Source organism: Chelonia mydas, chromosome 13 (genome assembly GCF_015237465.2).
Source record: "Chelonia mydas isolate rCheMyd1 chromosome 13, rCheMyd1.pri.v2, whole genome shotgun sequence".
NCBI lineage: Eukaryota > Metazoa > Chordata > Testudines > Cheloniidae > Chelonia > Chelonia mydas.
This window is the reverse complement of record NC_051253.2, coordinates 24,548,144-24,576,010: the sequence shown is the minus strand read 5'-3', so window position 1 is coordinate 24,576,010 and position 27,867 is coordinate 24,548,144. Positions and strand designations below refer to the sequence as shown.

Sequence of the window (27,867 nt, the reverse complement as noted above, 5' to 3'; positions counted from 1 at the left end):
AATTCTGTCTTCCTTTTTACATTCAGCTGTGGCTAGCTAACTGTGTATTTAAAGGTTTAAACAACACTAGGAGCACAGTGAAAGCAACCGGCATGGGTGTAAACGCGTTGGTTATTGCCTAGTCTAGGCGGCCCATGTCCACAACAGGACTTGGGTGTTGCAATCCCTAATTTTGAGGCCCCCAGAAAATCACTGGAACAACAATGGGATCCTAAGTTAGGGGCCCAGGCTCCCTATGCAATGAATGGGGAGAGAGCGAGAGGTTTCTGGCAAAGCAATCTACAAAAGGCAGCATCCTACTTGCGGAGCTGCTGGCGAGAGGGGGATTCACCCCACTCTGAGTTTGGGGTCTAAGTCCCCACAGCAGGGAATTATCTATCTGTGTACGATCCCCAGCTGGGATCCGGCTGCCTGGAGGCAGGTGGCTTAGCCAGCTACGCTGGTTCTAGTGAGAATGAGTTAGGCGGGTGTTTGATGCCACACAAAATGGCTGCTGGTGGGAACAGGCCTCCCTCAAAACCTTTAGGCCAGTGCTTAGGTTATTTGCCCAGGCTGTGGAAACCCTGGCTTGGATCCTCCCTCTGCCTGATGAGTTGAAGGGATTTGATCGGAGATCTGCCACCTCTCAGTGGAGTGTTCTAACCATTGGGCTAGAGAGTGAGTCTCAGGCTGTCTCCTTTGGCCCAATTAATATTTCGTTATTCAGCTGAAAGTGAAAGGCAGCTTCACCAAGAGAGATTGAGAAACTCTGCCATAGCCTGGCAGGAGCGCCCTGTTCAAATGCCTTCTCGTCAGGCAAAGCGGGGATCTGAGCCTGGCTCTCTCTAAAGACTGGGCTACAAGTTATGAGGGAGTCGGCGTCTTCCCCCTCGGGCCTTTTTGTGTGGTGCTGGCCAGCCTCTGAGCACACCTGCCGGATCAGGCCCTGCTGGCGCGGTAGGCGTTTTGCCTGTTGCCCCCAGGTTGTGGACTGCTCAGTGTGCATGCCCAGAGTTGGAAACATAGGTGTCTAGGAAACTTTTACAGTGGAAATGTATGTGCTGAGTGAGCTTAGGGGCCTAAGTAGGTAGGCAGCAGCCAAGAGGAAGTCCATCTTCCGCTGCGGAGTCTAAAGGGCAGTGGAGAGACCAAACCTGTGTGTGTCGCACATGCAGCTGTCTGGCTGAAACACAAGCCTGGGGGGCTCGGTAGGGCTGAGCTTTCTCCTCCGAATCCCACTCCCCAAAGAGGGACCAAAAATCGCTACTGCAGGAGGTTTGTCCCTGTTGCAGCAGCATTATCATTTAACCTGGGTCCCTGGCCTGAGGTTCTGACCTATGGGTGCAGGGAGGGCAGGCAGCCTCTACTGTGTTGTGGGGAAAACCAGCAGAGGAGGAAGAAAAATGGAGAAGATTTTTGAGCCGGAGGACAAGATCTTTTTGAGTGATATCCTGGCTCTGTGTAAGTCAACAGCAAAACTCCCAACGGACTAGATCGCACCCTTGGCTTTTAATTTAGTCCAACCTCTGGAGCGTGTGGCTGGTTTAAAAGGTGCTTTGGCTCTGTCTAGCAAGTAAAAGAAGGGTGAAAACTGTCACAGGTGGCCTGCCCCTTTGAGAGCCAGGGGGCCTGGAGCCAATTAACCTGGCCTTGCTACACCCTTGCAGGGTGTGGGACAGACGCAGCAGCAGCGGAAATACCTAGGGAAAGCTGCTAGAAGAGGATGGATGGACCAGCTGAGGAAAAGAGCCAGGGGATGTGTCCTCTGCTCCACCCTGAGGAGAGAGGGTGGCCAGAGGGGACAATTATCCTAAGGATTAACAGCTGTGGGGGAGCTGGCTGAAGAGGAGGAACGCCCAGCAATCCAGGCTGGCTGGGGGAGGAGTGCGGATAGGCTACTCCAGTCTGAAGCAAATAGCTGGGCTTGAGCTGCTAACTGGCTGAGGCCTACTAGTTGCCCTTGGCAGAAAAGTAGACTTGCCCCGGCTGGTTGGGTTGATTGGTGTGCGGGAGCTGGCCGTTAGACTGCGCAGGCTGTTCCTGCTGGCAGCCCGCCTGCCAGGAAGGGGGTGAAGGCTGAGCCTAGCAAGGAAGAGGACTCTCTCCTGTTGATGTTTTTGGACTTGGACTAACAGGATCTGTTACCCGGAAGTGGTTAAAGGCTTTGAAGGTGCTTGGCTGAAGGGCAAGACACCTCTATGGTGGGAGTAGGCTGAAGATTGCTGTGGGGAAACTGAGGTAGAGCAGCTGCAATGCCACACGGAGTTGCTCTGGGATGGTGAGTCACATATTGGGGTAATGCGCCATTCCCTCCCTGTTTGGGGACTGGATGGTCTCTCACTTTGGTTGTGAAGGCTATTTGCGTACGACAGGTTGTATCAGAAAGGTAAAACAGAGGCTTTACCAAACTGCTCATGGGAACACACAGAGCGGGGTCGGGGAAAGGCGGACGGACAGTGTGTTCTCCAAACTCCTCTGTCTGGTGCCAGGGGATCCCCTAGCTGGTCACCTGCAAAGCAAAATGATGAATTGCTTTTCCTTTCCCAGAATGATACAAACCAAGGGCCCTCCCCAGCGGCTGCGGCCATTGACTGGAGTGTAAATCAGTGCAGACTCTGGGCTCACGTGTTTTTGGAGTTGGCCCTACATTTAAAGGATTCTGAGCCTGAAAAGTATTAAATGCCATTTCTAATACCATCAATCCCTGCGTAGCCGGGTGTGCTGCCAAGTGTTTATTGCTTATTAAAGAAGATCTAGTGCCAGACAAATTCTGGGGGAAATGAGCAAGCACAGGCGGGTTAATGACGAAAAGACAATTAGCTTTTAATTGGAAAGTGGAGATGTCTCTTGTGTTTAATACACACCGGGCTCTGGCTCCACGCTCATGCCTATGGAGTCGGATCGATACAAGCCTAGCTTCTTCCTTGTAGGTGGTTATGGCTGCAGAGATCCAGGTCACTAAACAATGTTAGGGAATAGAGGGGGTTGGGAGAAAACTGGGCCACTTACCGTGATTGCTCTATGCAGGTTTGGGGGCCCCTGCAATGTGTTTGTTTAGGGCCCCAGCTGCAAGATATGAGGAATTTGTAGGTGACCAGAGAGGCGTGGAGTGTGTGCCTGGGAGGATTCACCCCCATGCATGGGGGTGAGGGAAGGATGCTGTGAGCTGTTAGCAGCACTTTGGTATATGATCCAGGGGCTCCCATGGCTGCTCTGCACCTTGTAGCAATTCTATTGAGAGCCGGTTGCCATGTGGCTTGAAATCTTGTGTTGCATGGAAAGTGTGTTGTCTGTGATTGTGGTCGTTTTGCATTATTACAGCTCCATGAGGGTGTGGCAGAATTGCCCAACAGAACAGATATCAAACACCGACATCCTCAGTGGTACCTCTGTCTCTTCCACAGGCTGAATTTCACCCACTGAATTTTTCACTCAAAAAACACCTTCTGTTGACTAAAAAAGAAAAGGAGTACTTGTGGCACCTTAGAGACTAACCAATTTATTTGAGCATAAGCTTTCGTGAGCTACAGCTCACTTCATCGGATGCATACTGTGGAAAGTGTAGAAGATCTTTTTATATACACAGAAAGCATGAAGAAATACCTCCTCCCACCCCACTCTCCTGCTGGTAATAGCTTATCTAAAGTGATCACTCTCCTTACAATGTGTATGATAATCAAGTTGGGCCATTTCCAGCACAAATCCAGGTTGATTTGTGCTGGAAATGGCCCAACTTGATTATCATACACGTTGTAAGGAGAGTGATCACTTTAGATAAGCTATTACCTCCTCCCACCCCACTCTCCTGCTGGTATTTTTTCATGCTTTGTGTATATAAAAAAATCTTCTACACTTTCCACAGTATGCATCCGATGAAGTGAGCTGTAGCTCACAAAAGCTTATGCTCAAATAAATTGGTTAGTCTCTAAGGTGCCACAAGTACTCCTTTTCTTTTTGCGAATAGTGACTAACACGGCTGTTACTTTGGAACCTCTGTTGACTGAAATACAAGCATTTCCCAGACTGCCAGGGCTACAGGAGGCTTGGACATGGCAATCGAACAGGAAAACTGTTTGTGTGAAATGTAACGGAAAAGTTCCCCTCTGTTTTGCCAGATTTTTATGGTTGCTCCTTGTGCTGCAAATTTTCTTTGAAAAGGAAACATGGCTTGAGATAGGGCTATTTCCCACCCCAAATATTTGCAATCCCAGATACCTCAGAGTGCATCCAGAACCACTTGTGTCTTGTGAATGGCACCATTTTGGTCATTTTACTGATAATCCCAGGCTTGGGACACTGGCACTGCTACCAAAGTCACCTGTGGCTGAAAATGTCAGCCCAAAATAAGAGACCAGGGTACATGTCTAGTGACCATTGTGTCACTTTGGAAGCGAAACTAAACTGAATTAAGGCCACTTTAATTCATTAAGAGCACCCAAGGGGGGATTTAATGCAGTTTAACTAATCTACTTTGAATTTGCACTTTAAAAATAATCCAGATTAATTTTTCCAACTGTCTGTGTAGACAAATCCTAATTTACCTCCATCCCAAGAAGGAATAACTTGTCCTGGCACTGATATAGCAACTCAGTTGAAGTTCTAGCTTTGCCACAGACATCCTGGACAAGTCTCTTAAACCCTCCGTGCCTCAGTTTCTGTATCTGTAACATGGGGATAAGAAGATTTCCTTTTCCCCCTCCCTGTGGCTGTTTTGTGTATTTTAGATTGTAAAGTCCTCAGGGTAGGAGCTAAATCTCTTTTGAAGGGTACGTACAGTGCCTAGCACAATGGGGCCCTGATCTTGGTTGGTCAAACTGTGGTGTATGTCAGATTTGCCTGCCTGGGGTTCACACCAGTGGCTGTCCAGCAATGGCGATAATTAGGTCAAATCGCCCTGTGTGTAGACAAAGCCATGGCCTCCACTAGGGTTTATACCCATACAGCTCACCAATGGCTGAAATCAGGGCAAATTCCTAATGCTGGCAAGATATAAGTGCCTGTTTATTCCAGAAAACCCCATTAACCAACCCCACACGCAAACCCATTGCTGATCCTTTGGTCTACAATGCGAAATAAAACCAATCCTGTTCCCTCAAACACAGAGCCAAGCTCCTCCATAGAAACAATTCAAACAGAGAAAAGTAAACGATGAAATACACACAAAGTCCTCAAGCAGTTTTCTTTCCTGCCAAACTGTACCAGCTGTTAGGATATAGATATTCAAGCCTGTCTGTAAAGGCCTATACTCTAAGAATTTAGTTGTGTTCTTATCACTTGGCTAGTTATAGAGGTATAAAAGAAAGAATCAAAATCACTGTCTGCTAGTGTAAGGTCCTTCTCTTACTGTGACAGTTTGAGGCCCTGTTCTTAGGCTAAGGCCTCTGGCTAAGCAACAGAGGCAGCCATAAGCGGGGAAGCGAATGGTCACATCCTCACATTCCAAATTAGACACATTGAAATAAGGCGCTATTGGGCTGTTAGGAATACAATCCTGTCCTGATAATGCCTGTCGCCTCCAGAGAAAGGGAAGTGCCTAGAAGATGTAAAAGGAAACTAAGTTTCATAGCATCCTGTCTGGCAAGAACTCACTAATCAATAGCTGGGATGTGAAATCCTCATTTCTGTGTTTGTTCTATCACTGTAGTCCCCATTTCCCTATTGTTTCTAAAAAATCTCTGTCTGGTTCTGTGATTGTTTCTGTCTGCTGTATAATTAATTTTGCTGGGCGTAAACTAATTAAGGTGGTGGGATATAATTGGTTAAATAATCATGTTACAATATGTTAGGATTGGTTCGTTAAATTTCAGGAAAATGATTGGTTAAGGTATAGCTAACAAGAACTCAAGTTTTACTATATAGTCTGCAGTCAATCAGGAAGTGTGTGGGTGGGGGAAATGGGAACAGGGAATGGGGGTGGGGAAATTGGAATCATGTTTGGCTAAGGGCAGGAATGGGAACAGGGACACAGGTGTACGGCTCTGTGGTGTCAGAGCTGGGAAGGGGGACGCTAAGGAAGGAAACTGGAATCATGCTTGCTGGAAGTTCACCCCAATAAACATCGAATTGTTTGCACCTTTGGACTTCGCGTATTGTTGCTCTCTGGTCATGCGAGAAGGACCAGGGTATTAAGTGGGTGAAGGAATGGGCCCCCAAACACCGGCCTTCTGAGCCGGAACTGCAGGAGTGACAGCTGCAAGACTAGGCGCTACTGTCCTGAGTTTGCCCTCACCTACGCTGGAAGGAGCTGGCCTGGTTGGCTTGCTTTTTGAGCATGTCAAGCCCGTATTCTCTTGGAAGTAGTGTAGCTTGACTGACTCATGTTATGTCAGCTGGTTGTGGATTTCTGTGGGCAAGGGGAGGGAACTGAAGGGTGGACAGGGAGGGACTAAGGTGACATCAAAGAAACCAGCCTGTTCTGTGAAATGCTCCCAGTGTTGATACCTGTGATCGTTCCCAGGAATTTAAACGTGATGGCCGAGATCTAGCAAGTGGCTAGTGACCTCTGGGTGTCCAACTATAAAGGGGCCTGATTTCCAGAGAGAGGGTACTCAGCTCCCTCTGTCAACAAGGCCCCTTTGCCGGTGTCTCCAGCCAGCCTCCTGAAATCTGAACGTGGCAGCCTGGAAAGCTAGACTTAAAGGAGCACCAGCTTTTAAAAGGCAATGAATCCCCTTATTCTCCATGCTGATTTCTGAGCTTTTCAGGGGGAGGAGCTGTTCTCCCCCTCCCCCTGTTTGTGTGAGAGAATTTCAGGGTGAAAATCCCAATTTAACCCTCCCCCCGGCTAACCCTGAAGCTTTGAAAAAGGACACCCTCCTTTCCCCCCCAACTCTGGGGCTGAGCAATGTACCATTAAATCTTCCTCCAATCCACTCCCTTATCACCACCCATCCCAGCCCCCAGTGGAGTGTCCTGTCCCCAAACTCCCTCTCTCCTCCCCACAGTGTGTCCTGCCCCCAATTACTCCCCTATATTTTCTACACCCCAGTCTCTCTTTCCCTCAGTCTCCTGTCTCCTCAGTCTCCCTGCACATTCCCCTGCCGCCCTCTCTTTTCCTTCAGAGTCCTCCGGTCCTCAACAAGCTTCTGCCCCCTGAGTTATATGTCCAAGTCAGAGGGTGCAGTGGGTTGCCATCTTCTCTGAAGGCAGTCTGGATTCGGATTCATGGGAACAATGGGAGACAGTGGCCATTGTGACTAGGGGTGTGATGGTAGAGGATGTTGGGGAAATGGCTGTCTTCCTTATTGGAGAAAGACAATTGCCCAGGCTTATCATGTCCTGGGGACAACCATGCCAGATGCCTGGCCAAGGTGCTGGAATAGCCAAAGAGGAGCCTCTACAACTCCAGGATTTACAGTGAGCTCAGTGCATGATGGAGCAGGACTTTGGGAGTTTAGACCTTCTCTGGGCCTGATTCTAGCCATCAGTAACCCCTAGTGTAGATAAGCAAGGCCTGTTTGCTCCAGCCTGCTTTCATTCAATGGTCAACGGCACTTGGGCAGATACCTGCTTTGCTTGTCTACAATACGGGTTGGCACCGTTTCAACTGGTGCTGCTGCTTGAGAAGATGTGCGCGATGAACTTCAGGGTTGTAACTATCCCTGTGTGACCATGCAAACACATTGCCTCTGCCAGTGGCTCAATGCAGTCAGCTGGAGGCCGCGTTTTGAAAAGCCAGCCCTTCCTGCTGTATGAGGACTGCATATAACTTGCTCTAAAACCTTGCGGCTTGTGTATATGTACAACTGAATTAAAGTCTCCCTCGGTGGGAGTCTGGTTTTCCCTTGCTGCTCTTATTTTGCAAGTGAGGATTCACAGGCTGGCTTTCTTCTTGCCCAGTATATTTGTTTTAACCGTCTCTGAGTTTGCTGTGTTCTTTAGCAGTTGGTCCTGGTTAGAAATTACAACTGGCTGTGCTAAGAGACTATAGGAATTATCTTCCAGTGTGCATGCTTCGATAATACGTTGAGCCCTTTTCAGCCTCTGGCTTTTTTTTTTTTTTCCCTCTCCCCACCCCACTGTTAAACTAATCAATTTCTCTTGTCCTGTTTTTGACTGAATAGAAAATTTGACTAATGCCATGAATGTAATTATGCAAAAATCAAAAATCTCCAGCTTCTGCTGCTATTTAATGAACCCGGCCAGAGGTGGCAGTTCCATGGCTGATGAGGGTTTAGTCTCTCTCATGGCTGCTGTTTCTTTTTTTTAAATGGATTTTCATTTAAAACCAAAATTAAATTTCCAGCCCTCTTCTTTGTGAATGCGAAGTTGTGACCTGAGACAGCTGCTACTGAGCTTCAAAAAGACCCACTCCGACAATACCGCTGAAAGGTGCAAATCAATCCATTCCTCTCTAGAACACTGAGGTTGAATTGTAACACATTCAAATGTCAGCACTGTTAACTTTGTCACTGTTGATCGTAGTAGAGACTTCTGCTGTGGTTGGATGCCAGGAGGCAACAGAGGAACCAACCTGAAAATGTTGAGAGCAAAAATTCCAGTACCACCAACCTCAAATGTTGAAAAATCATGAGTCCAGTACCCAAAATGACATGAGTTTTAAAAACTAATTAGTTATGTTACAACGGTAAAATGCAAGATTTTGTTCTTTGCCTTTAGGGTGCATTTAGGTCACATTTTCAAACTCTACTCTGCACCCCAAAGGACTAGAAACGTGTTTTTTGTTTTGTTTTTTTGTTTGTTTGTTTTTAATAAATGGAAGCAGAGACTCACATGATCACCTGATTCCAGGAATTGGGGATTCAAGTAGAACATAAAATATTGCAAAACTCGCAATAAAATGAGAGCTGGCAATGCTGTGACTTCAGTTTCCCATCCTAAGAAGCCCACACTTACCTAGCATGGACACAGCCCAGATGCAGGGAGCATGGTGAGCAAAGGCCTTCTCTGTGCTCAGGAATGGCCCTGACCAGCCATCGGTTGTCAGCAATAGGGCTACTTGCCCCAGTCCTACAGCATCTAGACAAGGGCAAGTATGGTTTGTACTGATCAGGGTAAACCCTGATGAGCTCAATTGGTGCAACCCTTGCATGCCTTTATCTTCATAGAGAGGCCAATGCTGATTAAGAAACATGGATTGCTGGCTCCTGCTGGTGGAGAAATGGCTACTGAATAGAAAAGGCCAAAGTGTGGCCATGGCCAAAGCCTGCGTGCTGGCCCCAAGAGCTGGAACAGCCTCCGTCACTCTGCTACTGAGCTAGGAAATGAGTAGTGTAACAAAGCCAATTATTGCCAAAGATACAGCTAAGTAGGCTGCAAAATCTGCTCTCCGAGCAAGGGCAATATCTCAATGCTGCTCCTCTTGTGTGTTTTGTACCAATGGTCCAGAAACAATGCTCAGCTTTCCCTCTCAAGCTCCCCTCTGCGGCAGCTCCTCAGGTGACCTGTTTGGGAGCCCGAGCAGAGATCAAGTGCTAACACCACGTCGTCTAGACCCTCCTTTGAGCAGAGCTTGGTGATGTGCTGGTTAAAAAGCCAGCAGTGCCCAGCCTATGCAAATGCTAGCGCTGCTGATGGCACTGCACAGCCACGAGCAGTAGTGGGAAATGTGAGTGGCGGGAAAGGCCTAGGGTGGACACAGCTATGAAAATCAGAGCTGGTGAAAGGGTTGGTACAGGGGACATGCCAGCGAAGGTAGTGTGACTGGGAAGGGGAAGAACTTAGGCCCAGATCCTCAAAGGTACTAAAGCACTAAGCACCTAACTCCTAAATCAGTGTGTACGTTTGAATTTGCTTAAGTACCCCTGAGGATCTGGTCCTTCCACCCTAAGGAAGCAGGAACAAAGGGGGCTATTTCATACCTTCATAAATGCTCCCCTTCACTCCAGCACCTCTGCATTTCCCATTCCCCCTCCCATCTAGGTTATGTTCCTCTTGAGGTACTGAGCCAACTCCCTGCCGCTAACAAGCCCCTGGATCAGTACTTGGGGCTGTAGCAAGCCTGCTGGGGGTTCATGTGCATACATGGAACAAACTTTGGCGAGTGAAAATTCACCCTGGGCAGAGGACCAGCAGAATATGTGAGATTCTATTTTGAGGGCATATATGGTGCCTGGGGCTTGTACTAGCCCTAGGCAGAGGGGTGAATTTTGCCCAGAGTGAATGATCTCCATTTTGCAAAAGGGTAAGAGAATTCATCTTGTCCATTGGTATAAAATGGGAATAATGTTACCATCCCTTGGAAAGGGAGTTAAGGTGGACAATATGAGGCTTAACAAGTTCTCTCAACATTTTAGGTTGTGTCCAGTCAAATGAACCTACTCCAGAAAGTGAACAGCCTGTATTAAATGATCGATTTTATTACAACTGTACACAGCATTTTTAGAATTACAAGTCAAGGGAATACAACATTTCACTGACATCAAAACATTGCTTTGCTCTTAACAAGTGACCACCAATTTGCTAAAAATTAAATGGAGGGGGGCACGTTCCACAAGTTGGAAACCATCCTTCTAGCTCCAAGGATCCCAATGCTGTACATTAATTAAACCTGAGGTTTCTAACTCCTGGCAATCTGAAAGAGGTTACCAATGCTTGGGATAATAATTCTTACCTACCTCACATTGACTTGCAAAGACACTTCAGACTAGCGAATCTACTTAAGACAATTATACTGTGTTCATCATCATGGATAGTGAAAGTCTTACCAACATTTGGTAAGTGTCCTTTGGCAGCACTGCTTCATTGATCCCATCCTTGGTTTAAGGAAGATAAAACAACAATGGCTCCCAAAGAGCAAACCCCTGGGATCCATATTGTGCTGTTCCACTAGGCCTAACTTAGGTGCAGCTCCCATGGGAGCCCTGGGGAGATTCAAAGTGCTGACTGGTTTCTCAATTGCAGGATCCAAAGCCCGGATACTGGGGGGAGCTGTGCAGTTACCTCTGCCCTGTAGACAGAACCAGGCTTCTGCTCTTCCGGGATCGCATGAGGTTGTTGATCTGGATTTTGATGTTACTATAGTCTTTGCCTGCCAGCTTTGGCTTCCATCTCTTTGTCGCTTTGAACGCTGCATTCACCAGATTGGGTGACAGGGCAGCTTTCTGGTAAGTGCCAGACACGTTGGCCTTTCCCCGCCACTGCTGGTAATAATCCCGAGGCATCGTGTGTCTGAACACTGCCAGGGCATACTTGGCAATGTTGCCCTTGGCCTCCTCAAACAGTCTCCTGTCCTCCTGAGGGGAGATGCGCAGGAGGGAGCTGTCGGGTATGCTGGCTGCTGCAGGAGGGTTATGTGGCGGGGACTGTCCCTCAGGGGTAGATGGAACCTCTCCTGATTCCACAGCCTCAGGGTGTCCAGCTGGCAAATTGGTTCCAGTTCTCCCACAATCCATTGTCCTCATTTCACCCATCTCTGCCAGGGGTATCTGGATCTCCCCCACCTTGGGAATCAGGACAGTGCCTGTGGGGAGTCCAGTCACAGCTGGGGCTGGGGCTTGCTCTAGACGGGCCAATCTAGACTCCATCGCGGACACTTTCTTTGTCAAGTCCTCAACATGCTGCCGTAGACTCTGATTCTCTCTCATCACTTGCTGCAGCTCCCGGGTCAGAAACCAGAGGGCTGTGTTTCCAGATGGCAGGGATGGTCTGAATAGGATGCCTGTAGGCTGTGTTTCTCCTGCGGCGGGTAAATCCTTCTTATTAGCTACACTCTCAGCTATGATTCTCTGCAACTGAAACACATGTAAAAAGTGTCAATTAGTGAGCCATCTGCGGGAAGCACTATAAGCCACACCACCCTGCGCTCAGTGTTGTGAATCCTTCATAGGAATGGGTAATGGGACACAACACTGACTGACCCAGGCCCCTAGCCTGCAGTCACTTACACCCATGCTTTGCATGATACACGTGATCCTGCAAGCTGTAAGCACTTGCAGGATCGGGTCCCAAGTTGATAAGGGGCAGGTTCCCGTTGCGTTACTTGGTTTGCACCGGTATGGAGGAGCCAATTTTGTTTAGCTTGTGATTCAATGCCAGCATCGCTGCCTACAGCTCACCCCCTGGTGCGCTGGATACACAAGTACAACCTCAGCGTGGCCTGCACTAGCCAGAGCCCCAGTTTCTAACACAGAGCGTCAGCTATGGGTGCTGCTGGAATGGATGCTGTTCTTGTCTAACCTTGCAGCTAAGCTGCATCCTGGCCTGGTTTCAGCCACAGGTAGCGTTTGTAGCATAGAGCAACCTGGTAAGCGTGGGATGATCAAATATAAGTAATGGGTAGGGGACAGCTCCTCAGCCCCATTATAGCTCTTAGAATGTCAACCATATAGCCTCTCTGTGAAGATCTTGGCCCATTCCCAGTGTATGGATGCCTGCCACAGGGCCAGCAGAGAGCCCCCTGTCAGGGCATGGACAAAGGGTGCAGGGGTCTCTGTGTATGCACACTCTAGCTACCCTGATGTCCTGTCATGGAGGGCTGCTGAGGGATGCCTGTGGTACAAAAGGGCTAATGGGGTCCCTTGCTTGCTGGTGTGAGTTTGTGTTGGAACAAAATTTCCTCACAGGGACATGTCAGTCACTGCTGGATTAAAGATCAGATATTTTAAAACCCAGCTCTGCTCTGTTACCAGTAGGGACCGAATTAACTATGAATAGCTTTAAGACCCTAATTTAAACAGTTCGGTAAATTAGTATGTTTGCATTTTCCCCAACCTGGACAGTGAAAGCAGAGGGGCCCTGTCAGTGTTTTTCTAGTCAGTTTCATAGCAATATCATATAGCTCAAGTTAGGGTTACCATAGGTTGGGTTTTCCCAGACATGACCCTTTTTTTGATCCTCCACCCTCTGTGCAGGTGGATTTTTCAAATCAGAGGCAATATCCAGGATTTTTGCAGAGCAGATTTTTTGCGGAGCTGTCTCCGTGCCTGATTAGGCCTTTCCCTGCAGACGCACCTGCCAGATCCCACCCACCTAGGTCCCGGCTCCCAGCCCTGGGGAGGGGGAAAGGCCCACAGGGAGGCGTGACTGATGACAACTGCTGTGTCATGGGTCTGCACCAGCTTCCCTACCACTATGACTGGGAGCAACACTGTCCCCACCTTGAGAGTGAGGCCCCTGGTACCCCCTCCCAATACACACCCACACCCGTCCCTCCAGCACCCCCCAGGTACCTCCACTCCTGGCAGTGTCCTGTCTTTGGGAACCAGAAATATGGTAACCCTAGATCAAGTTCACTTGATTCGAACCATAACAGAGGCAAATTAGGGGAATGTTTAGATTTTTTGAAACCCACGATGATAAACGGCATTCATTCAATTACATTCATGAAAACATTTCTATTTCTAAAGATGTTTTTATCTAATTTTTGTGGGTTTTATATATAGTATTGTTCCTTTCTCACACCTATGTTTCCTCCCCCCCCCCCCCCAAAAAAAATCTGTTGTGATTTAACTCCCTGGTGTGTTTTCTTGGTGCAAACTGAGAGAGAAATACAAAACCAGCATAAACAATTCAAAGGAAACTACTTTAAGTTTTTTGTTTAAATGTCCTATGGACAACATAAGTAAAGATTAACTGAGTAGCTTTTACCTCAAATTTGTGTATTTTTTTTAAAGAAAAGCATATGAAGAAAAATATTCTCTGTAGTACACTAATTGCATCGTCTGAATTCAGTGGTTATTCACTGTAAGCGTCTGCAGTGTCAGACAGGAAATGAAAACATGTTAAAAACAGAATGACTTATAAGGTACTTGAGCATACTTTGCATTTCCCTTTCAAAAGGACACATCAGATTTGACCTACTTGGAGAACTCCAAAGGTTTCAACTAACTTGGTTGGGCAGGGGGGAGAGAAATCCCCCACATTTTCCCTTTGGGCTGAAACGCAGCATCAGCAAAATAAGACTATGGGGAATTTTCCCGAGAATGTTCTAAGGGAAAGGAAATGTGTTAAGAATGGAATGACTTATAAGAATGGAATGATCTGACGTCTCAGGATCCTAACCCCTTCCCAGTGACCTCCATCTGATATTCTGTTTGGTTACATTTAAGGGTTAATTACAAACAAGTGTTAAAAAAGCCAAAGGCCAACAGAGTTTGCAACTTCAAATCCTGCAACATTAAAAAACTTAAAACAAAACTAATTGGAAATGGATGCAAGGGGCCTTTGAGCTTCACCACAGACATCCATGCCCTGAAGGAGGCCAGGTTCCCTTGTTCTATTCCCCAAATCAAATTGGTGGTGTAGTAAACAATCCTGCAGAGACACAATTACAGCAAATGCCTTGGAATCAAGAAATGACTGTACCTTGTAAGGCCAATGAGGCATCCTGAGCCAGACCAGGAGGGACAGCAACAGCAGCAAATCTCAGTAACAGGACTTGAGTCTTCCCAGGCTGTAGAGGAACTGACCAAGGTAGCTGTGCTTTATAAAGGACCAGGCATTGTTCTCTCAAGGTGCCCTTTCTGATGCAATCAAGTTGTCATTGGCTGGATTTGAATCCCTGGGGTGTTTCTCCCACAAACTAACCAACATACTCTTCCATCCCAATTCTGAGGTTCTTACTCAGTAAAACTGCTATTTACACAGACAGGTCTGGTTTTCTTATGGGATTGTACAGCACCTAGGACATATGCCTGTGTGCTGAGCACCTTTTAATGCAAGGGGCCAAGTTTGATGTTTTTGGCCTAAGACACTTCGTGACTCCCTCAACTCATTTGCTCAACATGCCGCCATGTGTTTAAAAAAAAAAAATCCCAAACCTCCAGCGAGGCCGTGTCCTCTGTGTGTTGCCATCCGTACACAAGTGACCGTCCCATTAACTACAGGCTTTGAGAGCCCCTGTTTCTGATACTCCTAAACCAGTCATTCCCAGTGTGTATTCAGCCTTGATAAGCAGTGGAATTCTGTTGTCCGAGCATTATGATGTCCTTGGAGCAGGAGTTTTGGTCAGGAGGATATTAGTTTGCCAGGCCTCCCTTGAACTACGTGATACATGGTGGTGGTGCTGTGTTGTTTTTTTTCTGAGCCTGGAATTTTGCATTTCAGGATCCCCAGAGACCATTATTTTCTTTTGGGAGTGAACGACCCATTGGTGACTCATGGGAGCGAGAAAACCAGCTCGAACCTGGGAGTGGGGTTTGCTAAGTGGGAATGGTATTTCAATCTGACAGTGATTGGCAGGTCCTGATATGAGGGCCTGGCTTGAACCAGGCAGTGTTGCTGAGTCTGTGAATTGGAAGTTGGGGGATGAAGGGCCTGGTGCTCGCCTCACTTTATGGGACGGCAGGGGAGCCAGAGTTGGGTTGTGAGTCACAGATGTAGGAGTCACAGATGTGGGTAAGGGACTTGGCACCTTCTTTACATGCCCTTCCCCTGCCCGGTATCCCTGGGAATCCTCACAGCAGGTTGGGGCTTCCCAGCCCAGATGGGGACAGGCTGGGAGCAGGAAGTTTCCATGGCTTTCTCCACTCCCCTCCCCAAGACATTGGGCATCTCGATACAAATCTACTTCGGAGATAACGCTGCTAGGAGCAGCAGTGAGTCCTCTCCAGGCCTGCCAGCCTGCTCCACGGGGAGGGAAATGATGTGGGGTCCAGCAATGGGCAGCTGTACTGGTGGAGCAGGATGGAGACTTCGGAAAGCCATTGAGAGCTTGGCTCTCTGCAGGGCTGCCCCAAGATCTCAAAGGCACTGAAGGGTTTCTAGGCTGCAGACACTGCTTCCTTGGAGGGAACCTTCCCACTGCCCAGAAGTGACCTCTCTGACCTCTCATGTAACTTGAGAATGCCAGTCACTGTTCATCGCCTTCACCCACTGCCCCTCCTTGGCCAGTCATTTAAAAAAACCCACATTTCTCCCATGATGGTGACCAGCAGTGAGAATGGCACGAACAGTCCCTATCCTGTCAACCTGCAAAGCCACCCACCTCTGGATTTCCCAGTCCACCTATGCCTGGCTTTTAGGCTTCAGTCCAGCATGAGGAGCTCTAGTGCTGGGGCCGGAGCCTGTGAAGAATCTCACTGACAGGGCTCCATGCCACTAGATCGAAGATGGGCCCTTGGGCTGTAAGCTCTTTGGTCAGGCTTGGCTTTTACTTCCCTGCCTCATACAGCTCTGTGCGCATTGCTGGTGCTAAGCAAATAATAGACACTGCAAAGTTTCTAGCTGACTTGCCCCTCTCCCTTGGGCTCTCTCAGAAGGGGGGACAAAATGGCTCTAAGGAATAATGGCTGCCATATGTCAATTCAGTCAGAGGTGTTGGTTCTCAGAGATGGTGAGATTTTCACAAGATACACACTTCTGTCTGAAAACACACTTTCCTTACTACTCCCAGTCACACCGCAGCTCACCAGGATGGTAAGAAATCAAAATGAAATCTCTGCTTGCTCAGTTTCTTTATTCTGTCAATACAATGGCACTTTGTCTGTAGTCACTTTTACCTTTATATGTCAGTCTTTTCTCCTTTGCTGGACAGGACATCAGTTGTTCCTGTGGATTGTTCGCAGCAAAAGTGGAGTAAAACATGCTTTTGCAAAACCATAAAAATAATCGGGGTGTGGGGTGGAGGTGGGGAGCATGATTAGTCCCTGAAAGTCCTTTTTAAATGTTTATTTTACTCTGGTTAGTTTCACTTTGAAAGTGTCATGTTAACAGGTAGAATCCTGCTGTTGGCTGTTGTATTGAAAAATATCTTCTGAAATCCACCTCATCCAATGTTATGTTGAATCAATTAGTGTTCCTGGCCCTGCTGTGGGTATGAAGAGTTCTTATTTTTTGTTCTCCCCTGGGATTGCTACAGAAGGTAAACTTCAATTTAAACACATTTCATAATAATTTTCTAGCCCATCTGTTCATAAATAAATCCTTCAGTCTGTGACCCAATGCAGGGCAAACTAACTAACTGCCTCTACAGTCAGTCAGCTTGAAACAGCTGAGGGGCCTGAGTCTATAGCCACTGAAGTCCAGAGGAGTCATTTTACGGACTTCAAAGGGCTTTGGATCAACTTCTAGCAGAGGTGTCAACTGCCCAATTCATCTCAATGGGGTGTTAACTGTCAAATCTCCTAGCAGCTGAGGTGGCCTCATTTCACTGCTGTTTTGCCTTGGTGACAATATCCAGGCTGCTAATGAGCTTTTCCACTGGGGTTTGCAATTTTCATTCCTTGAAACCTTTGAAAGCTTTTTGCAGTATGAAGATGGGGATGATATTGACATGCTTTGGTGGTAAGATTGAGTGGGCATGGTGGTAAATGTCTGAGGTATAACAGTGGTTCCCAAAATGTTAGGTCAAATCCATGGAAATAAACTGCACAATAATTTGAGATGGTATTTTATTGTAACTACATACACCACATTTACAATGACAAGCTTTTATTCAATGCAAGGGAATTAATTTTCAGTGGTGCAACTGTAACCCACACATCTTCTGGGTGTGGTGTTCTGTCCCATCTAGTGGCACGGGGGGGGGACGAAAGAGAGAGAGATTATGAGTCTGCTCTACAGCTTTAACTAACAAGCAGTTGGCTTTTAGCTCAAGCTGTGGAGGCTCCTGCACTAAACTCCAGAGGTCCCTGGTTTGATGCTGCCAACCGGGTCCATCAGTGTTACACAACGATAACAAAATATTGATTCGAACAAGTGAGCCATTACTTTGCTTAAAAGTACACACTTACACACTGGTACCTTCCTCCCTGCCCCCCAGGCTAGAAACCTCAGGCTTAATGTATAACAGGTGCAGTGGGATCCTTGGAGCTAGAGAGAAGCTGGGGGTTAGTAACCAACTTGAAAATATTTATCAATGCTGGAGGATAGTTTGACAGACCTTGACTAAAACAGAACAGTCTCAATAAGACCTATCACACCAGCAGGTATGAGAGAATGACGCTGTGATCTGAGCAGCCGAACCTGCTCTGCGCGTATTCATTTGACTCATGTTGATGTCTTTATAGCCTTTTCTTGTTGGAATCCCTTTTTGTGCCCCTACTGCTAATTGCCAGAGTACGATTACATTTCTCTAAAGCACACCAATAAGAATACCAGGAGATTTTCTAACCATAATTCCTACTTATAATATTTACCTCCACCAAAAATAAATCCAGTATTAACATGCAAAACCCCTTGAACTGTCTAATCTGTTTAAGGCACCTATACTGTGCTCATGACCATGCAGAGTGAGGGCCTTATCAACATTTGGTAAATATCTTTTGGCAGCACTGCTACAATTGTGGTTTAACTTGGATAAAACTGTGGCCTCCCAGAGAGCAAACCCACTGAGTGCCTGATCCTGCCAGCATAACTCAGGCACAGCTCCCCTTGGAGCCATGGGGAGATTGCCAGAGCTGACTGGTTTCTCAGGATTTTCTTTATGCTGCTGTGGCATCCAGAACCCTGGCACAGGGGGGAGCTGTGCTGTTACGACTGCCCTGTAGACAGAACCAGGCTTCTGCTCTTCCGGGATCGCATGAGCTTGTTGATCTGGATTTTGAGGTTACTATAGTCTTTGCCTGCCAGCTCTGGCTTCTGCTTCTTTGCTGCTTTGAACGCTGCATTCACCAGATTGGGTGACAGGGCAGCTTTCTGGTAAGTGCTGGACACATTGGCCTTTCCCCGCCACCGCTGGTAATAATCCTGCAGCATTGTGCCTCTGAACACTGCCAGGGCATACTTGGCAATGTCCCCTTTGGCCTCCTCAAACAGTCTCCTGTCCTCCTCCAGGAGATGTGCAGGAGGGAGCTATCAGGTATGCTGGCTGCTGTAGCAGGGTTACGGGGCAGGGATTGTTTGTTGGAGGCAGATGGAGCCTCTCCTTATTTCACATCCCCAGGGTGTATAGCTGACAAGTCTCAGTCCCCTCACAGTCCACTGGCCTTGTGTCATTGACCTCTGCCACTTTGGGAATCAGGACCACACCTGTGGTGTGTACAGCCTCATCTGGGGTTGGGGCTTGCTCGAGGCCTGCCAGTCTGGATTCCATGATGAACATTTTCTTTGTCAACTCCTCAGCATGCTCCTCTAGCCTCGGTTCTCCTCTCTTGTTGCAGTGCCTGGCATGGCATCCAGATGGCAGCATCCCTAGAAAGCAGTGAGGGTTTAAGGTGACACCTGTTGGTAAGGGTTTCCCCCAGCATTGGTGAGTTACTCTGCAGATTCTTTCAGTTGGCTCTAGGTTCAGCTGAGAGGCTTTGCCCTTGCACCTGAAACATGAATTAAAAAAAAAAAAAGAAGAAGCAGGTTAGTGTGCAGCCTGCATGAAACACAACAGGCCTATCACTGTGCATTGTGTGTGTAGGTTTCTAAAATGGGAATACACAACACCTGTTCATCCAGCCCTGTATCCTGGAAGTGCTTACATCCATGTTTCACTTGATGCATGTGACTTGTCCTGTTGTTAGTACTTGCAGGATTGTGCCCTGAGTTGACAAAGGGCAGCCTCCCATTGCATTACTTGGTTGGAACAGGGTCCCCATAGAGAAGCCAGTGCTATCTTAGCGTGTGATTTCAACCCCAGCATCACTGCCTGAAGCTCATGCCCTGGTGCTCCGGGTGCAAGTGTACAACCTCCACTTGACCTGCACCAGCCAACACTCGAGTTTCTAACACAGGGTGTCAGGTGTGGGTGCAGCTGAACACTGAAAAATCCTACAGAGAAACAATTACAGCAAAGGCCTTGGAATCAGGAAATGACAGTACTTTGCTATTCCAGGAGGCATCCTGGGGCCGGAACAGGAGGGGCATCAAGATTTTTTTTTTTAGTCCCTAACAGAGCACCCAGCACAAAACCAGCTGTTCCATCCCTGGTATGGATATTAGCAAAGAAGAATAATGACAAGGCTTTCCCAGAGACCAGAGCAGTGGGGATGGGGAAGTCACAGACAGAGGGAAATATGGCTATGTGGGATAGAACAGTCCACCATTAACATTTAATGTCGAGCTTTATTCCCATGCAAGAACCTTTCAAATGAATGAAACTTGCAAACCCCAGTGCCTGGATATTGCCTCCAACACAAAGAGCAGTGCAAGAGGTATCAATGGGGCCACCTCAGCTGCCAGAAGGAGGTTTCACAGTGAATACCCCATTGAGATGAATGGGCCAGTTTTCACACCTCTGCTAGAAACTGATCCAAAGCCCTTTGAAGTCCATAATGATGACTCTTGATATCAGTGGACTCAGGCCTCTCCAGTTGTTTGGTTGTTTGTCTGCAAGGTCAGTAAGGTTTTTCCATTGCCCTGCATTGGGTCACAGACTGAAGGATTTGTTTACAGCCAGATGGGCTAGAAAATTAATATAAAATGTGTTTCAGCTGAACATAAGAGTGGCCATATTGGGTCAGACCAAAGCTCCATCTAGCCCAGTGTCCTGTCTCCCGACAGTGGCCAGTGCCAGGTGCCCCACAGGGAATGATCAGAACAGGTCATCATTAAATGATCCATATCCTGTCAACCATTCCCAGCTTCTGGCAAAGAGAGGCTAGGGATACCATCCCTGCCCATCAATGGCCTATCCTCCATGAACTTATCTACCAGTAATTCTTTTTTGAACCCTCTACCTTCTGTAGAGAACACTGGGGAGACCAGGAAATACAATCACATTTTATCTCTGAAAGATGTTTTTCTCCCTGTTATTGTGAAGCACCCACAGAACAACAGGGAAACAGATTGCTGCTGTCCACAATAAAGAAGTAACTTACTGTTCAGGGGAAATAGTGAAAGTGATGAAGGACAAAGTGTCTGCCAATGAACACAGTAAACAACTGAGCAAGCGGATATTTCATTGTGTTCTCTTGCCATCCTGGAGACCTTAGTTGTGCCTGGGAGTAGTAAGGAAAGTGGGTTTTCAGACACAAGTGTTTTTAGTGTGGAAAACCCCAACATATCTGAATCCTCTCACTTATATCCACCTATGGCAGCCTTTATTCCTTAGAGCCATTTTGTCCCCCCTTCTGAGAGAGCCTAGGGGAGAGGGGGAAGTCGGCTGGACACTTATCGGTGTCTATTATTTGGTTAGCACCAGCAATGTGCAAAGAGCTGTATGAGGCAGGGAAGTAAAAGCTACGCCTGCCCGAAGAGCTTACAGCCCAAGGGCCCATCTTAGATCTAGTGGTATGGAGCCCTGTCAGTGAGATTCTTCACAGGCCCCAAATCTGCACTAGAAGCCCTCCTGCAGGACTGAAGACTAAAAGCCAGGCTTGAAGAGGTTGAAATCCAGGGGTGTGGGTGGGTGATGGTGGGGCGGGAGGGGGTGGGGGGCAGGGGAGGCTTAAACCTTAGGGTTTAGGAATTATCTGTGGAATTGTGATTTCTGGTCAGCATCATGGAGGGAAGTGTTTATTTTGTTTCTAGGCCTTGGAGCACAGAGATGGGAAGGACATTGCACACACAGGGGCCGTGGCAGTGGGGATGTCACAGGGCCAATGGAGTGTGGGGAGACTGAGACCAACTCGTCATCTGGCCACCTGTCCCTGAGGCTGTGGAATCAGGAGAGACTCTGTCCTCCTCAGTGGAAAAGTTCCTGCCCAACAGCCCTCCCACAGGCCATAGCGTTTGTAATGAGGCCCTGTGAGGCTGGAGAGATCAAATATAAGTAGAGGAGAGGGCAAAGGGTTAACTCCTCGACCCCGCTACAGCTCCTAGAAAGCTGACCACTGACAGCCTCGCTGCAAAACTCTTGGCCCATTCCCGACAGCTTTTTGCTAGTGTGTTTGCATCTCAGGACCACCACTGATCGCACTGCCCTGTCATGTCCAGCGGCCCAGCTGGGGTTCCTGGGTAAGCCCACTCTGGTCTCCAGTCACTGAGGGCAGCTGAGGGATGTCTGCAGCACAAAAGGGCCATGGAGATCTTGCCAGTTGGTTTTGGATGAAAATATTCTCATAGGGACATTTCAGTCACTGTTAAACCTCAGATATGAAATAAAACCAGCCCTGACCTGTTATTGATAGGGACTGAGTAAAATATGAATATTTTTAAGGCCCTAATATAAACAATCTGGGTAAACAAAGATGTTTGTATTTTCCTCAGCTGGAACAGTAGAAGTAGACTGGTATTTTTAAGATCAACTAGGTTTGTATGATATTGATGTGAAATTAACTTCTTGATTCTAACAATAATAGCGGGTACCTCTGATGTTTTAAAAATAACAAGATAGTTAACCTCATTCATTCAATTATGTTCACTGAAAATATTTCTATTTATGTCAAGGATTTCTGAACCAAAAATTGATGTAGGCTTTCTTTAAAAAAAATCACACGTACAGGAAGAGTCTAACTAAAGATAAGCCTATAATGTTTTTGGTTTTGTTTTTTTTTCGGGGTAGGGGGTTCCCAGATGATTTAAATAGTCATTCTCCTGCAGCGTTTACAACTCAAACATTGCAGCATTTTGCTAGTGCATGAGACCCAGGGAAGGAACTGTCAACTGGGTTTTCACTGGGCAAACTGAAAGGCAAAAAGGAAACAGCATAAACAGTTAACACTGAACTAGTTTTTAATATCTGTTTAAATGCTCTGTAATTTAGCAAGACAGGTTAAGATGACTGGGTAACATTCGCTGCAGCATTGTCCATGTAACAGAAAAGTGCATGTAGGAAATACTGATAATATTAGAGTAATAAAACTGTGTGGGAGCCATGCCCCAGGATTCAAATCCAGCCAATGATGACTTGATTGCATCAGAATGGGCTCTTCCAGAAAAACAATGCCTGGTCCTGTATAAAGCTCAGCTACCTTGGTCAGTTCCTCTATGGCCTCTGAAGACTTTGGTTCTGTTGCTGCATTCCTTGCCAGTGCTGTCCCTTCTGCTCTGGCTGTAGGATGTCTCCTAAGAATAAGGTACAGTCATTTCCTGATTCCAAGGCCTTTGCTGTTTGTCTTTCTGCAAGATTGTATATCCCACAGTGAGTTTGGTTTGGGGAAGGGAAAGGAAAGGAAGGGAAGGGGGCAGGGGGGAGAACTGGCCTCCTTCCTGTCATGAATGGCTGAGGTGAAGCACAAATCTTCTCTTCTGTTTTTAATCAGTTTAACTTTGTTTCCTAATGGTGTGGGGTTGGGGTTGTCATAGCAACTGATTTCACTGGCATTTTAAAATCAAGCAGGGCAAATCTGACATGTCCTTTTTTAAAAGCAAATTGCAGATGAATCCTAAACTAAATCAGAATCTGCAGTGTAATTTAACACTCGAGGGACTGAGAAAACTGTTTCTTAATGCTCTGGGGGCAAAGACTGTCCTTTATTATGGAATTGTACAGCCCCGAGCACAATGGGGCCCAAATTGGTTATGGCCTTTGGTCAGTACTGCAGTAATAATGATCTGATATGGTCTTTGCTGCACATTAACATGTTTCCTTTTCAAAACCTTCTACTGCATTGCTTTCTTCATAACTGAATGGGCCTGGGGAAGCAGCCAGTTCATTTGAGCCCCTCTCGCCCCCCAAGATCTTCTGCCTGATAATGCAGAGATGGGATTAGAAGTTACAGTGCCTCTTTGTCTGGAGAGAAATCTGTGGTTAGAAAGCAGGAGTTTGAACTGTTGTAAGAGCAAGGGGTTTTGTTTGTTTGTTTTGGGGTTTTTTTGGTTAAAAAAATGGCTTTGAAAGGTCTGTTTTGTTTTGTTTTTTTAAAAATACATTCAAATAGGAACTGCATTTCCCTACAAATTACTGCATTTGTTATTGCAGACGCTCAGTCAGTGACTCGGTGATTAGTGTGTTCTATAAATATTTTCATTGTGCACTTTTAACAGACAGTGTTGTAGCACATGTTGCACACTAATCTTATGCTGGGAATAACGGAGTATTTGAACAAAATTTAAAAATGAGTTTACTCTTCTGCTGTTTTCTTTTTGCTTTTCTCTCTGCTTGCCCAGCAGCTTGTTTCTCCCCTGGTTCTCATGTACTTAAAACTTTGCATTATTTGACCCTATTATTGGAATCAACAAGTGAACTTGGTGTATATGATATTGATGTGACATTGACTTTAGCACCCTACTTCCTAAAACTGACCCCTCTAGTTTCGTTATTCGGGCTGAGTTCTGGGCAGACGTATTATTTTTACCCAGATCATTTACATCTAAATGTTTAAACTATTTAACTCAGACCACGGCTGGAGGCAGCTTATCTGGAAGGGCAAACAAGGACCATGTACGGCTGCATCCATAGCTGACAACCATAGCTGGCGAGGCCAGGCCAAGCTTAGCTTGTACTTGGTGTATCTGGAATGCCAGGGAGCGAGCTGTAGGCAGCGATGCTGGTGTTGAAATCATAAGCTAAGACAACCTTGCCTCATCCGTATGGCCCCTGTTCAAACAAATAATGCAGGGGGAGGCTGCCCCCTATGACCTGGGGCCTAATCCTGAATAGTGCTTCCAATGGGACTGCTCATGTGTGTCCAGCGAAGCATGAGAGTAAGTGCTTTCAGGCCTGGATTAATAGGTGCTGTGTGTTCCTATTGCCCACCCCACCTGTATTAGAAATCCGTGCTCAGTGAACACAGAGTGGAAGGTCTACAGCAAGGGTTCGCAAACTGGGGATCGGGACCCCTCAGGGGGGTCATGAGGTTATTACGTGGGGGTTCGAGAGCTGTCAGCCTCCACCCCAACTCCCACTTTGCCTTGAGCATTTATAATGGTGTTAAATGTATAAAAAAGTGTTTTTAATTTATAAGAGGGGGTCACACTCAGCAGCTTGCTATGTGAAAGGGGTCATCAGTACACAAGTTTGCGAACCACTGGTCTACAGTACTTCACACAGACTGCACACTATTCTAACACTTTACTCTGTGTGTTTCAGGTGCAAGTGCAAAGCCTCCCAGCTGAGCGGAGAACTGAGAATAAGAATCCACAGAGTAACCCATCCCCACCGGAGCAAACATCCCTTCCAGGTGTCATCTTGAAACCCACACTGGCCTCCTGGGATGCAGCTGTCTGGACGCTGTGCCAGGAGCTGCAGCAAGCGGGGAGAGAGAATCAGAGTCTCGGTGAGCATCTTGAGGACTTGACAAAGAGAGTGTCCACGATGGAATCCAGGCTGGCCGCTCTTGAGCGAACCCCACTCCCAGCCGTTGCTGGCCACCCCCCAGGCACTCTCCTGATTCCCAAGGTAGAGGAGATCCAGATACCGCTGGCAGAGATGGGTGAAATGAGGGCAATGGATTGTGGGAGAACTGGAACCAATTTGCCAGCTGGACACCCTGAGGCTGTGGAATCAGGAGAGGTTCCATCTACCCCTGAGGGACAGTCCCCGCCCCATAACCCTCCTGCAGCAGCCAGCATACCCAACAGCTCCCTCCTGCGCATCTCCCCTCAGGAGGACAGGAGACTGTTTGAGGAGGCCAAGGGTGACATTGCCAAGTATGCCCTGGCAGTGTTCAGACACATGATGCCTCGGGATTATTACCAGCAGTGGCGGGGAAAGGCCAATGTGTCCGGCACGCACCAGAAAGCTGCCCTGTCGCCCAATCTGGTAAATGCAGTGTTCAAAGCGGCAAAGAGATGGAAGCCAAAGCTGGCAGGCAAAGACTATAGTAACATCAAAATCCAGATCAACAACTTCATGCGATCCCGGAAGAGCAGAAGCCTGGTTGTGTCTACAGGGCAGATGTAACAGCTCCCCCCCAGTACCCGGGGTTTGGATCCTTCCTATAGAAGAGTTAAGAAAATCCTGGGAAACCTATCACCGCTGGGAATCTCTCCATGGCTCCAAGGGGAGCTGTGCCTGAGTTATGACTGCAGGATCAGGCACTCAGTGTTGTGCAGATCTCATGAGTTTGCTCTTTGGCAGGCCACAATTTTATCCCAATTACAACATGAAGGGGACAAGCAGTGCTGCGAAAAGATATTTACCACATGTTGGTGAGACCTTCACTCTGCATGGTGATGAGCACAATATGGGTGCCTTAAATAGATTAGATAGCTGAAGGGGTTTTTGCACATTTAATGGGGTGTAAGAATGATGTTTTAAAAAAATCTCCTAGTATTGTTACTGATGTGTGTAGAGAAATGGAATCATAGTGTGGCAATAAGCACACAAGAAATTATCCTAAGAACAGGCCCTAAAGACATCAAAATTAGTCAAACGAATGTGTGCAGAGCAACTGCAGTTCAGCTCACTGTGTCACTGTCTTATTCCTGCTGGTTTGCTGCTTTATGATAAATGTCTTATCAGGGGTGCTGGAACAATTTGTGTAGCGGGCTTGGTGCTGAGAGCCACTGAACTACACTGTAAACCCTGTATATAATAGAATCCCCTTCAAGCCGGAGGTGGGGCAGCACCCCTAGTTCCAGTACCTAGGCATCTTATGGAAACTGTTCTTGTTTAATAAATCTCTGTCAAACTGCTCTACAGCATTCAGAAATGCTTTAAGATTTGTTACTTGGCATCCCTCTAGCTCCAAGGATCCTAATGTATGTGTGTACAGAGTGTTGTTTTTTTGTTTTTTTTTTAAACCAGTATGTAATTTTAAGAAAAGTAACAGCTCACTTATTTGGAGGAAAGTAATATTTTGTCATCGGTGCATCACTGAAATGAATTCCCTTGAATTGTATGAAAGCTTGTCATTGTGGTGCATAGCTCTAATAAAATACCTTCTCCAATTTTTGTGGGAAAATTTTGGGAACCCCTGTTAATCCTGAGATGTTTAATCCCCCCGCCCCAACCTCCAGCCCAGAGGATGTCAATATCATCCCCATTTCACACTGCAAAAACCTTTCAAATGAATGAAACCCCAGTGGAAAAAAGTTCAGTAGCAGCCTGGATATTGCCATCAAAGCAAACAGCTGTGAAAAAATTGTTGATGAGGCCGCCTCAGCTGCTAGGAGATTTGACAGTTAACACCCCATTGAGATGAATTGGGCAGTTGACACCTCTGCTAGAAGTTGATCTAAAGCCCTCTGAAGTTCATAACAAGATTCCTTTTAACTTCAGGTTTCAGAGTAACAGCCGTGTTAGTCTGTATTCGCAAAAAGAAAAGGAGTACTTGTGGCACCTTAGAGACTAAACAATTTATTTGAGCATAAGCTCAAATAAATTGGTTAGTCTCTAAGGGGCCACAAGTACTCCTGTTCTTTTAACATCAGTACAGACTCAGGCCCCTCAGCTGTTTAAGACCGATTGTCTGTAGAGGCAGTTAGTTAGTTTGCCCTGCATTGGGTCACAGACTGAAGGATTTATTTATGAACAGATGGGCTAGAAAATTATAAAATATGTTTAAATTGAAATTTACCTTCTGTAGCAATCCCTCTGGAGAGCAGGAAATAAGAACTCTTCATGCCCACAGCAGGGCCAGGGGCACTAATTGATTCAACATAACATTGGATGAGGTGGATTTCAGAAGATATTTTTCAATACAACAGCCAATAGCAGGATTCTACCTGTTAACATGACACTTTCAAAGTGAAACTAACTATAGTAAAATAAGCATTTAAAGGGAATTGCAGGGGCTCATCCTGCTCCCCACCCTCCCTGATAATTTTTGTGGTTTTACCAAAAAAAAAGTTTTTCTCCCCTTTTTCTGTGACAGATTCACAGGAACAACAGGGAAACTGCTCGCTGATGTCCTTTCCAACAAAGGAGACAGACTGTGTAAAAGTGACTACAGACAAAGTGCCGTTGTATTGACAGAGTAAAGAAACTGAGCAAGCAGAGATTTCATTTTGATTTCTTACCATCCTGGTGAGCTGCAGTGTGACTGGGAGTAGTAAGGAAAGTGTGTTTTCAGACAGAAGTGTGTTTCTTGTAAAAATCCCACCATCCCTGAGATCCAAAACCTCTGACTGAATTGGCATATGGCAGCCATCATTCCTTACAGTTATGTTGTCTCCACTCCTGAGAGAGCCCAGGGGAGAAGGGAGAGTCAGCTGGAAACTTTGCAGCATCTATTATTTGCTTAGCACCAGCAATGCGCACAGAGCTGTATGGGGCAGGGAAGTAAAAGCCAA

At 46.8% G+C, this 27,867-nt stretch overlaps 2 protein-coding genes across 4 annotated transcripts; one reads left to right on the top strand and one right to left on the bottom strand.

The window, feature by feature from the left end:
• The first annotated feature begins 70 nt into the window (after positions 1-70).
• On the top strand, positions 71-27,796 carry LOC122462635. 3 transcript variants are annotated; one of them, XR_006285314.1, is made up of 3 exons: positions 22,282-22,766; positions 24,722-25,782; positions 27,450-27,796. XR_006285314.1 is itself a non-coding variant. In XM_043526664.1 (2 exons), exons 1-2 carry the CDS (start codon positions 2,255-2,257, stop codon positions 25,532-25,534), a joined length of 816 nt encoding a protein of 271 aa, XP_043382599.1. In that variant the 5' UTR covers positions 71-2,254; the 3' UTR covers positions 25,535-26,858. The 3 variants fall into 3 exon arrangements, 2 of the variants coding, with proteins under 2 accessions (XP_043382599.1, XP_043382598.1); XM_043526664.1 differs by lacking the exons at positions 22,282-22,766; positions 27,450-27,796 and adding an exon at positions 71-2,257 and having other exon boundaries at positions 24,722-26,858; XM_043526663.1 differs by lacking the exon at positions 27,450-27,796 and having other exon boundaries at positions 24,722-26,858.
• Positions 10,364-14,328, bottom strand: LOC122462636. Its single transcript, XM_043526665.1, has 2 exons — positions 14,245-14,328; positions 10,364-11,672 (listed from the first exon to the last, which is right to left on the bottom strand). The coding sequence occupies exons 1-2, from the start codon at positions 14,263-14,265 to the stop codon at positions 10,878-10,880; spliced, it is 816 nt and encodes a 271-aa protein (XP_043382600.1). The 5' UTR covers positions 14,266-14,328; the 3' UTR covers positions 10,364-10,877.
• Positions 27,797-27,867: the final 71 nt, after the last annotated feature.